The sequence below is a fragment of the Boleophthalmus pectinirostris genome, unplaced genomic scaffold (genome assembly GCF_026225935.1).
Source record: "Boleophthalmus pectinirostris isolate CB_2022bp ecotype Guang Dong unplaced genomic scaffold, ASM2622593v1 HiC_scaffold_9, whole genome shotgun sequence".
NCBI lineage: Eukaryota > Metazoa > Chordata > Actinopteri > Gobiiformes > Gobiidae > Boleophthalmus > Boleophthalmus pectinirostris.
This window is the reverse complement of record NW_026571541.1, coordinates 24345168-24358149: the sequence shown is the minus strand read 5'-3', so window position 1 is coordinate 24358149 and position 12982 is coordinate 24345168. Positions and strand designations below refer to the sequence as shown.

Here is a 12982-nt window from a genome sequence, read left to right as displayed (position 1 = left end):
AACATTTCTAATATAATAGAATAGTTTTCTGGAAAAAACTCAGCAAGTAATTGATTTTTACAGTGTTTGTTTTGCAAGTTGCTCTATTGTCTTGGATGTAAGCCAGAGTAGGCACCTGTTTGATTGAACTGGTAGAAAAAAAATTTAAAATTAAAGATAGTAGCTTTAAATGTACAGTATTTAACTTCCTGGAGGTGGTACCTGTATGAAGTGCATGGAAATAGAAAGTTAAAACCATACTTTTACATAATATTCTACATGAAGAAAGATGAGTTTTGTTATATACTGTGGACAGTTGTCGCAAAGTAACGCATCCTCCTTGCAACAACCAAAATGAAAAGAGAATATATAGTTTGTTTTTTGGCTAATATATATATATATATATATATATATATATATATATATATATATATATATATATATATATATATATATATATATATATATATATATATATATATATATATATTTAGAACTATAGGATAAAAATCCAGCTATTGTGACTTTCACAATACAGAAAATCCTTTTTTAACACCCAAATCATGAATAAGAGAAAACAGACACTATAAGCAGATAATTATTTTTGTCACTTCAGTTTTTATTGTTTACATCATTCAATAGAGAGAATAGATAAGCATGTGAATTCTGTATTAAAATGAGAGGGAAAACAAGGAGATTAGCTGGGCTTATTAAATCACAGCTTAACCTTGAGGAGAACAACACTGCGCACACTGAGAGTTTCCATTGACACAAAAGCACATAGAGTATACACTGGTGCGGTCAATGTTACTTCTTGTCTCTATTTCTCACAATTCCACTTCCAAGAGTATATTATTGGTATTATTAAGTGTATTGGCACATTGTAAGAACATCAAAACCACAGTTTTCCTCTGCCATTATTATTGATATAGAGCTATACAATCTGTTGGCCTACTCCACTTTCTTTTCTATTCATATACCATTGATAACTGTAACAAATTGGACAACATGTACTTTAAAATAAAGCTTAATCATGAAAAAATTACAAGTTGATATTCAGTTAACCACATATGGTCCAGAGAAATATGTAGTTTGGCACAATCTTAACTACTGCAATGTAAAATATTATCCAACATACAATACAACCAAAGTACAAATAGGATTTAAATAATGTGTAGAACAACAAATGTAACCATGCACAATGTAAGGCAACCTACTGCAGTTTCTGAATATTAGAAAATATACAGTACATTGTGTGCCTCATATGAGTGCACCTATGTCTACAACACTGTGTCTGCCAAATGTAGGCTAAAAACTGGTCTAAACTCCAGCCCATATGGACAGAGTGGCTTTACAGACTAAAGTCTTCTCTAAGTTACTGCTCATGTTGCCCGTTCATTATTGATGTTTCAAGACAAGTTTGCTTCTAATGCTACAAGACAGCCTTAAACAGGAAAATAGATGTATCAAATTCCAGATTTGATCTCTTCAAACTACAATCTACTACTTTTTTTTTTTTATTTCATTTTACATTCACGCAGTTTTGCTGTTATTTGTTTTTTTGTAAGAAATTCTATGCTTTATATACTAGATGTGTGTGTTTGGGTGTATGCAGCATGTAGTTAATTCTAAAAGTTGGCATGGTTGTTTGCTTACAAATCCTTTGTTTTAATGAGAGTAACCAAAGGCTTATCCTCAGGACAGTAGTCTTCATAAGCTATGGGGGTCGCGTCATACATGGCAGGCCGGGACTTCTTGCCAAATCTAAAAAAAAAAGTACATATTAGTACAGTTTTAACTACTCTTTTTTTTAAAATCTGTGGAGATCCAGAGGTATGTGTTTGGGAGGGGGTAGCACCACCTACCTCCTGGTTTGTGGGCAAATGCCTTACTTACTGCCACAAACTGAGACAATGGGATGGTGGTTTATACTTTGTTTTTCATACACAGAGGAGTCGTAGCACTGACCTGGCGTGGCGTATGGAGGCGATGGCATTGCTGAACTCGCTGTCGATGCTGCGACAGTTGTAAAACTCCTGGTAGGCATGGCGAGAGGAACCCTGGTACTCGATGCGGCTGATACGGCAGATGCCCACAATGAGGATGATGAGCATGAGGACGAAGGCCACACACAGAGCCCCGATGATGATGTACAGGGAGTGACGAGGCATGTTGGTCAGTGTGTCATCGGTGTGCGCCGGCTTCCACTGCAAATCTAATGAGACAGGGAGCCTTTCACAAATCTGCCAGAGAACATGAAGGAACAGATGCTCGCTGACAGGATGACTTACGGATCTCACAGCTGGGCCCCACCCACCCAGGCGGACAGTGGCAGGTGAAGCCGTTTGATTGGTCGATACAAGAGCCGCCATGGTGACAGGGGTTGCTCTCACACTCATTGATGTCGATCTCACACTTTTCGCCTGATTAGAGACAGGTTTAGTCTTGTGAAAAAGCATGTCCTTGAATTTGTAAAAGTAGTCATGCCAAACAAGTCCCAAATCTCAGTCCAGGTCAGGCAGGAATAGTCCATGTATACAGTCTAAAACTTACTCAGTGGAATTAACAGTACAGATCAAAGTAGTTTTCCTGTATTTTTTACACATTAACACTAGGGATTCAACAACAGACTTTTCTCATGGTTTGATCTCAGTATTTGATCACAATATTGGTGCAATTTTTATATGTTTTAGACCTCAAAAGAACAAAAACAAATCTTTCCTCTAGTATGTATGCTAGTTATCAATAAATGTAACATTTTATATCAAATTTAGACCTTTGGTGAGGCATTTTCTTCTTCTGTATCTGCAAAAGGATGGCACACTTAAAGGGCCTTTATTACGCTATTTTCTGATGTATGTTATAATATTTCCTCATCAAAAACAAACCTGGAATTGTGTTTTATTTCATTCATTGTTAAACACACACACCGGTATCAAAATGGAGTTCTTCTCTCAAACAGAAAACACTGTAATATGGCAAGTGCTCCACTGTGTTTTTGAACTCCATAAACCCTCACTAAATTAAGTTAAATGATTTTAGCCCTGGAATTGTCCCCTTTAAACAAAAAGTAAAAGGTACCTTGAAAACTACTGCTTCAAGGCAAGATGGAACAGAGCATTTTGAGTTTTGTAGATGTAGACATGCAGGATGCAGGATTGCTCAAACATGTGTGAACAAAACAAAACACAATTCCAGGTGATTTTTTGGTGCGGTAACAACATTCTAACTGGTGTAAAGCTCACAGCAGTCAATTTTGTGTAATATAGGATCTTTAACTATTTTCTTTTCTTGCCGAATGATGCTAGAGTACTAACAGTAGAGTAACTTACATGTATAGTATTTTGAGCATTGTTACATAGTTGACAACTCTGATGAAAAAAACATATTTGAAAAGACAATTTACTATGCATATGTAATACCAAGCATATATTATTTGATTATGTCATCAATATGCACTTTGAGTAGCGTCATGAGTTCTACTCCAAACCCCACTCACCATGGTATCCAGGAGCACAGACACAAGATGCATTGAGCCCTGTACTCTCACAGCGTCCGCCGTTCTGACAGCGCATCCTCAGACAGGGGTCTTTGTAGATCTCACAGTGTCTGCCTGCACAAAGCAATGCATAACACAATCTCATTAACCTGCTGCACTGAAAATAGAAGCAGTCACTGATGGCAGGCTCACCTTCAAACTGAGAGGTGCAGACACATTCATAAGCATTGATAAGGTCTCGGCAGGTGGCGTAGTTCTGGCAGGGGGCGGACAGACACTCGTTGTACTCCTCCTCACAGTACAAACCGTGGTAGCCTGGACACAAAGTTAATGTGCTAGTTTAGATGATGATTTTTTATAATTGCCAGTTGTTGCAATTAGGCACCCATGTTGTTGAAGAGGGTAATGTTGGGGGACACAACAACAGAAGGCACTTTGGTGATGTTTGAACCAGGAAACCTGTGATGGGTGGGTGAGCACTTAAATGGTCACATTTTTATGTAGCGCTTTTAAACCTTCAAGGCACTCAAAGTTCTTTTATACAACAAGGAACGACTCACCCATTCACACACATGCTCATACACCAGTGTTCGCAGACACTAGGGGCAAGGTGGGTTAAGTGTCTTGCTCAAGGACACAATGAATGCATTCATTTGTGTGAGCTGGAATCACACCACCAACCTGTGGGTCAGTGGACTTGACAGCTCAACCAATGATTTTTATGTTTAGAGCGGGGTTTGAACCAACCTTCGGATCAGTGGACAAATGCTCTTACCAACTGAGCTACAGCCACCCCCTTAACCCATTGCACTTAACCCACTGCACTTAACCCACTGCCCCACGGTACCAGTGCAGTTAATTTGGCAACTGAGAGAGTAACACATAGAGTGTGTTACTATAAAAATAAAAAGTAGCAGAGAATAAAATATTGGCAAAGAATCAAATTGAGTTTGACAAGCAACTGATTATTTTCATAACTGTAAAAAATTGTGTTTTAGTAGACCAGTACCTCCTGTTTCGCTTTCAAATGTCTCAGTTTGAAAAATATTGATCGTTATTAGTGTTGTCACAATACTAAAATTTCAAACTTAATTTCGATACTAAGGACTAGACTCGATACCCATGACCAATTCCAATTCCACAATGATAATAATAAAACACTGTTTCATTTTTGTCCAGGTAGATTCTACAGTGGACTATGGGCGTTTACTAGTCTAGTTATACTTGTTCTGATACAGCTCAAGATCATTCTAAAGCTGTTCAGGCAAAGTTCATTCTTTTCCAGTGATTGTGGCTTTTTTAGTGTTGATGCCTGCTCAATAAGTATCTACTTTCAACACTAGTTTTTTTACTGATTAGTATCTCATTTTCAATACTTTTGACAACCCTAATGGCTACTATTGATCACTCCTAGACAAATTAAATTACATAGACAATTACATAGACTAGTTTTAAATGTTTTCATGTATTTAGTGTTTTGGGGTTCTTTGAATAAACTGTTAAAAGTACAGGCACGTGCCATGTCTTTTGTTCATTTCAGAGGCATCTGAAGCAACCGACACACTTGTTTAGTGTTCAGTATTTAGATGTTACTCTGTCATGCCATCTTGCTGTTTTGCCTGCATAAGTATTCCCACACTGTCACTATGAATAGGCTGGATGTAATGCAGTGCTCTGTGTTTCCATAGGATGGCAGCTGTGTACTGATGCGCACAGACGCCTGTGTGCCTGGAAGAACAAAGTGCAGCCTAAACACCAGACAAGTAGAACATCTTCTGTTTCTTTCTGTTCAACAAAAAGAACTAGCATCAAAACGTGTGAGTAAACAACATGACCCAAATCCGTCATACACGATTTCGAGAGTGGATTTAGCCCTAGGAAAATGCTGATTTAGGATTGGCAGACATTTCAGGGCTGCTTTGATAACAGTATTTATGTTGTTGTGCTTGACCTTACATGGGTGCATTTATAGTTACAGACATGGCCTTGGGTGATTTTATAAGACTAGTTGTATAAAATTATGTGTTACTGACAACTACAGGATTCAACTTAGGAACAGTGGCTGATTTTGGACACTTTTGACAAGGAAGGGCTAAATTAGTAGTCAACAGTCAACCTTCAATGTAAGTTTATGCAGTCTGGAAGAGGATATAGGATTCTTGTATATAAAAGCAACCGGTACTATCATTTTTCTTGATATTTTAATCAAAATAAGATCCAGTCATTTTGACCGGCTTATTAATCAAGAAACTAAGCAGGGCTGGGACTGGTAAATACTTCGATCGGAGACAGCTGGGAGTTACCGCAGTGGAGCACTAGTGGCAAAAAACTGTTGCTGTGTCCTTAGGCAAGGCACTTCACCCACATTGTGTAGTATGAATGTGGTGTGTGAGTGTTGGTGGTGGTTGGAAAGGCTGATGAGTGAATGAATAATGCATGAAACTGTAAAGTGATTTTTAGTGTCTAGAAAAGCACTATATAAGACTAAAGCATTAATATTAGTAGTAAGAAATCTACAGCCAATTCTGTGGCAGTAAAAGCATGTGGTTTGAATTCAGACTTAGAAGGAAGATTTATGTATTCAGTTTTAATTTAATGACTCTGACTTAATGCAGTTCTCTACAAGGATGAAAATAAAGCGACCCTTTGAAACCGTGAACTGGTGATTGATAGAGATAAACCAGATGTTCTAGTATCTATTTGAGCTGTATTCAAATCTAACTTCTACCATAAGGAAACATAGATAGGATCAAATAGACGCTGTTTCACCCAAATTAATATATTTCATCAAGCCTGCAACATATTTCAGACCAACAAAATTACCTTTTTTTGTTACTGACCACCCAGCCTTTATCTCCAACTAAAAAAGCTAGTAATATAAGCAATTCAAATTAGGCAAAAAACACTTCTTAACCATCTGTCAAAAGCAAACCACAGAGCAGCAGAGACACTTGGCATGGTACCTGCTTTGCTTTTGAGAACATCACTTGGAAACACTCCATACAAACTTTGGCAGTGGAAAACTCTCTTCACAAACATGCTTTGCTTTGACTGTCTGACTATGACGATCTCTGGAGGCTTCTACAACTGGAGGTGCAATCTGCTCCCATCACTTCACACTTGGAGCCACTAAAGTTCCCAGTTGGATGCCAGCGTTGACAAACTTTCTACAAATCCCTCCTTGGGCGTGTTTGGGGAATAATTGAGGATCCCGGTTTGAGCTTCTGGGAGAAGCTCTGTGAAATGCCATCGAAATGTCAAGTGCCTTTTCCCCATAGACAGGCAATGGGGCTGGCAACCTCTCATGTACGTCGGATTACGGCCGGCTGGAGGACCAATCCTTCTCAGTATCACAAGAGCTTTGCAAGATGGCTACTGGGAGGGCTCCAAGTTACACAGTGGGCAACAGGAAACATAAGGTCAAACTCAGCCAATGCTCGTCCAATTACCGATGTTTTCACTTGGTTTACTTGGTCATTGTGGGTGAGAGGCTGAAGATGCAAGAGGTGTGCTTCCAGATGCTGCCATACATACACTGACTTGATAGACCTTGCCAAATTAATTAATCCTATTTACTCTCAGTGTTAAAAGGTATACTGCTCCAAATAGATCTGTCATGATAACGCATTTGGAACATTATAACACGGATCAGAAAATAGCATAATATGGGCCCTTTAAAATTATAAATTTAACAAATATGTGAGGCAATAGTTCTTTTTTGGACTGTACTTAGAGACTAAAAACATGCAATGGGCTGACAAACTTTAAAACACCCATGCTATGCTATTTTCTATCTATGTTATAATATTTCCTCATCAAAAACATACCTGAAGTTGTGTTTTGTTTCAGTGACAAACATTTAACTCACAAATCCTGTATATTTAGACTGTTCTTCTCTCAAACGTGAAATACTCTGTTCCACCTTTTGACGTCATCTGTTAATAGGGTTAGTTTGGGTTATTTTGTTTGAGGACCTGTTTACACAAGAACGCTTGCGGGTAAAAAACGACAAAATATTTTATTGGAAGTGCCTTTTGTTTAGACGGTGATGGCATTTTTGGGACTTAAAAACCTAAAAATCTGAAACCAACCTCCAGAGTGGAAAAGTTGAATATGCTCCACCGTAGTGTTTCCATCTACACTGCCCAAGACGCAAAAGTCTGGTCAGATCTGCTCACATCACGTACGCGTTTATGTCACATACATACAGTACACAGAAACAAACATGTTGGATGGCACGCATACCCAGTTGAATTCCACACACATTTGCATCACCGTATGCATGCAGATTTCCTCCCGAAAACGCTCAACTCAACATGGAATAAAAGGTGAACACGCAACATCACTTTTGCGTCTTCTGTTCAGACCGTCATCATATAAACATAGCCTTAGACTCCATACACCTTCACTAGAATCATTTGGATAATTTCAGCTATGGAACTGCCAATTTCTACTGAACAAAATGTAAAAGGTACCTGTGAACTTGAAAACTACTGTTTCATGACATGTCACGGTGGAAAAGAGCATTTTGAGCTTTAGAAATGTAAAGCAAACAGAGTAATAATAAAAGGTTACTCAAACATGTGTGAACAAAACACAACTCCAGGCATGTTTTTGAGGAGGTAACAACATTATAACATGGCTTAAAGCTCACAAGAGTCAATTTTGTGTCATATAGGAGCTTTAATCTTTGCTGGAAAACTGAGGAAGTATCACATGCACATCACATACCACCTCCACAGAACCTATGGGCATTTCTCCTAAGCATGTCTGCACTGATGGGATAGTGCAGACTCCCTCTCCTCCTCAGACGGACACTGCATTCTGATGAGCTGTCGAAAAGGTCAGGAGTTTGACCACAGAGCGGAGTGTGTGTGTGTGCTTGTGTGTGTGTGTGCGAGTGTGTGTATGTGTGCGTGTGGACCAGGCATCTTCATTTATTACGTCTGTGCTGCTAATTGCACATGTCCAATATTCGGCGGTCCCATTAGACAGGGCTGTCCGTGCAGAGTCATTGGATTGGAGGGGAGCATCTGCCCAAGCAGCAAAGTCACAGCAGAGAATTGATTAAAGCTACACACACACATATCGGGCAATTGGCAACCAGATCGCCATGGCAACCAGACAACACACAAGGAGAGAGGGAAATGAGGTGAGGTAAACGACGACGGGATGATGAAGATGCAGAAGGACAAAGGGACAGAGGCGGAAGAACATGAGATAAAAAGGTATATGGCCAGTGGTAAGCTAGAAGATAGAAGATGCTATGACTACTTTGTAATATTGGCTATTTCGAAATGACTTTATTATTTATGTAATGTTTTCTGGGCATTCATAGTCACTTTAATTTTGTGCCCTATTTATTTTCTTTTTGGAGCAGACTAACACTGGCTGCCAATCTCTGCCCGTGGTCTCTCATTCCTGTAACAGTTTGTAAGTAAAAGCAAAGCCGCATCTCTCTAAATAGTTAATGCAGTATTTTACATATTTGTCATATTTGAATTCGCTGCTCTGGTTCCCACACTGGGACAATATGTTCAGCAGCTGTGTCGTAGGCGTCCTCTCTGCACAGACTTTGTAACAGAGATTTCCAAAGTGATAAATTATGCTGATTTAAACTCGCACAGGGGTCAGAGCTATAGCTTAAATATTCACTGATGAGCACGTGGAATATAATGAGAGGAGATAAAACAGGCGCATAGAAATAGCAGAGCCACATCATGTTTATGGCCAACGAGGAGAGCCATCTATCCAGGTCTCCCGAAAGGTAATTGCAAAATAATACGTAAATGATAAGTCATCATTCTGCTCAATTGATTTCCTCACAGAGGCATCGGCATGCACAGCCCCATCCCCCAGTGCAACACACATCTTTTATGAACTATCAGTGCTCTGGGATGTGACACTGACAATTTGTCACTTGGCAACACTTAGAAATGCAGTGACTTTCTGAATGAAGTGTTATGCAGCAAAAAGAGTTCCTTTATAGACAGCTATAAGGAGTACCTTTGTTCTCACCAGGAGTAGACAATAGTTGGAGAAATTGTACATTTTAAAGATAGTTAAAGGTACTTCATTTCCATTTGTTCATTAAAAATAAACAGCTACTTCACGTTATTTTGGTTTGTAAACTCATATCTATCCTGTTTCTAGTGTTCATTCTCAGTTTCACTGCAGTTGCCTAAACCTCATCAAAAGCATTTTTGGGAAAAGTTTATTCTTGCAATATTTTGCAGTCACAACATTACAGCAGCTTACGACCTGATTTAAAACAGTGAAAGTGTTTGGTTGAAATCGGTAGTTTAAATAGTTATCCACAATTCTTCTAAATTGTTCCTGGCCTTACAATATTCTCTGTGTTGGTTATTGTTTTTTTCAAAGATTAACATTTTACACATTGCCTCCGTCTATTTTAGAATCATGTGCTTGATAGCACATGCACCCACTTTAATTCCAACTCAGTCAGACTCGTACCTGGGATGCAGAGGCAGCGATAGCTGTTGCCCACACTGCGACAGACCCCATGGGCACAGGGGTTGAGGGCGCAGAAGTCCACCAGCTGAGCACATGTGGGGCCTGTGAAGCCAGCGGGACAGCTGCAACCAAAACCCAGGGGCCCGGGGCCCTGGGGGTAACACGTTCCATTGTTGTGGCATGGACTGGAGGCACAGGGGTCCACCTTCTGCTCACATGTGGGGCCCTGGTACCCTGGACACAAAAGACAAACAAAGAGGAGAGCAGAAAAGTTCAGACGCTTTGCACAAGCAAGAAAAGGTTTTCCACCGGATTTACACTGACTGCAAGAGCGATCCGATTCAGGTTCGGTGCAGATTTACAGCGACTTGTATGCCCCACAGACTGAGGTCTCTGCTGCTGTGCAGCTGTGGTGGACTGCAGGCTGCGGAAACTGAGCTCCCAAGACAATGTGCTTGTGGGGATTCATGCTCTGGTTGGGAGTTCACATGATAGATTAGCATGTACAAGAAGCCTAGTTGGTAAACAACACATTTATGAAGTACCAGGAGTGCACAGGGATATTTTATTCCAAAAATACCCCGGATCAGTTTGTTCTGTGCATCTGATTTCCTGTTTTACTCATGTGAATTTGTAAGCTTGACGTCAGAGACCGCTGCTGTGTCCGGCAAAGATAGTCTTTCCACAGGCCCACACCCTACTTGCACCCACACCGAAGTCAGTGTGGCAAAGGTCAGAGGTCAGTGTGGCAGGGTGCAACAGATTTTAATGACTTTCTCCAGCTCCAGCAGGCTCCTACAGCTCCGCTCCCCTAGCAAATGATACAGGACTACATTCATACTATACTACTCCATACAACTCTACAACAACTCTCCCTTACTTTATGTCATCAATATTTTGCTCTTTGCCACTATTTTGTAATGTGTGAGCTATGGGTCTAAGTAATTTCCCTTGTGGATCAATAAACTTTGTCCAATTTTCAAGAGTACCATGCAGGCATTCGAATGAAGTTGTGTAATCAAAGGCTAAAAATGGCTCCTAGCTATTGGAAAAGACATGCTTTGTATTGCAGATTTGAACGTTGAACTGCTCAAGCACATCCTTGTTTAGGAAGTCATCACCTCAAGACATTAACTGGTTTTGAGTTTTTTGTGCGTTTACAGTAAGGAGATGGACTGCAGTACTGAAATCTCCACTCGATTATAAGGTTAAAATAGAGGTTAAAATAAGGTTAAAATATCATATGGTCTTTATGTGTTATTATTTAATAGTTTTCACGGTCACTATCAATGGCTGAGTCAATTAAATCATGCTAGGTTGATGTTTGTATATTTGGGTTGCTTTATAAATGTCTTCAGTCTGGCTTTGCATGTGAAAAAGCTTGTGACATAAATTTGGAAGATTTCTGTTAAACTAAGGGCCTTCAAAAGCATCTTCCACAAATAAACCAATTACTCTTGGTAGTAACACAAGAGGGATTTGGGCTAATGCTGATTTGTACAGCTTACGAACTCAGATGTGGTTTCAGGGTGAGTGACTTTCTAATCAATTTTCAAAGCAGAACGCGCTCGGTGATTGGCACAAGATGGGCTTTTTAACTGCCTGCCAGTCTCTTCACGGAGCATGGCTTTCGTCCGCACCTCTTCTCATTAGCTTGTGCACCTCAGCATCTCCAACCTCACCAAATCTAAAAATAGCTCCCATTTCCTTCCACTGTCTTCACTCCCTCCCCTGAGAATCTATTGTAAAAAGAAAAAAAAAAACTCTCCATATTCAGCGATCAGGCACACGGCGTACCTCTAGTGTGATGAATTGCGCGCAGGGTCGTGCTAACATCATTTACAGTAACGCCGCGCTAAATCCCACCGCTGACTGCACCCAAAGAGCGCAGTCCATTGGGCTAATGAAGAGATCTCTCACAAAGCATGCATTGATCGGGGGGACTTTATTTCACAGTGTAGGCAGAGCATTCATCATTCAGGTGCTCTCAGACGGGCCGTATCTGCAGTCGTCATGGGAAACGCTCTCACAAAGATCCAGAGACTTCGTACAATCCTCGAAGCTCAGCAGACACACGAGGTGGAGCATAAATTTGGATTTTGTAAGGGTTAACACAAAACACAGTGGTTCATTACAAGAAGGTCACTGGTTTGATTTCCTAAACAGGTGATGTATGGGTGCAAATAGTTCAGTACTCTTTCCAACACTGCAGTAGGCCTCTATTTATTTCATATTTGGTACATGAGGTTGCCAGTCACCAATCACATCCAAAAAAACAGCTATAGCCTTTGTGACTGGAGAAGTAACTTGCCCAGAGAAATAAAGACAATTTGTTAATTTAAGTAAGTAAGTAATTAAGTAAGTAAGTAAGTGAAGTAAGTAAGTAAGTAAGCCTTTATTTATATAGCACTTTTCACAGATACAGAATCACAAAGTGTTTTATGGTGCAATGAACAACATGTACAAGAACAGAGGAATTACACAGGCAACTAAAAGCTTGTCTAAAAAGCAGTGTCCTGAGCTGCTTTTTAAAAGAGTCAATAGAGCAGGGGTATTCAACTAAAATTTCAGGAGGTCCGGTTAGAGAGAATCTCCTCAAGCAGAGGTCCGGGACATCATAATATCTAACTTGCATTAAGATTGTGATACAGAAGTAGCCTCGTTTTATCAATGTCTGAATGTATGAACAATAGGCGAATCAACGAAAATACAAGTTAAAAACATTTCAACAAAATGTATTGATAACACTGTAACACACAGTGGGCCTACATGAGATATAGGGCTGCAGTTTAAAATTAATTAGAGAAAATAAATAAAATGGCTAAATTGTGCATCTTAAAACAAAGTGTTTAATTTCAGAAAAAAATAGCAGCTTGAGTTTCCATTTTTCTTTACCTTCACATCTCGACTTACCAATAACAGTCTCAATACATTTCTCAAAACCTATTTCCTCTGTCTGTGTTTGCATTCAGAGTTGTGTTCGCCTTGAATGCACAGATTTGATTGGCTAAGCTGCGTCACATTTGGTTT

The 12982-nt window shown here is 39.7% G+C and overlaps 1 protein-coding gene across 1 annotated transcript in view; it reads right to left on the bottom strand.

The window, feature by feature from the left end:
- Nucleotides 1–1303: 1303 nt before the first annotated feature.
- Nucleotides 1304–12982, bottom strand: part of dner (delta/notch-like EGF repeat containing) — an 86732-nt gene continuing 75053 nt past the window's right edge. The window contains exons 8-13 of the mRNA XM_055166698.1: nucleotides 9953–10186; nucleotides 3671–3793; nucleotides 3479–3592; nucleotides 2271–2402; nucleotides 1948–2194; nucleotides 1304–1743 (exon numbers count right to left, since the gene is read on the bottom strand). Coding sequence (XP_055022673.1) covers nucleotides 1632–1743; nucleotides 1948–2194; nucleotides 2271–2402; nucleotides 3479–3592; nucleotides 3671–3793; nucleotides 9953–10186 — 962 coding nt within the window. The 3' untranslated portion in view covers nucleotides 1304–1631. The remainder of the gene's footprint in view (nucleotides 1744–1947; nucleotides 2195–2270; nucleotides 2403–3478; nucleotides 3593–3670; nucleotides 3794–9952; nucleotides 10187–12982) is intronic.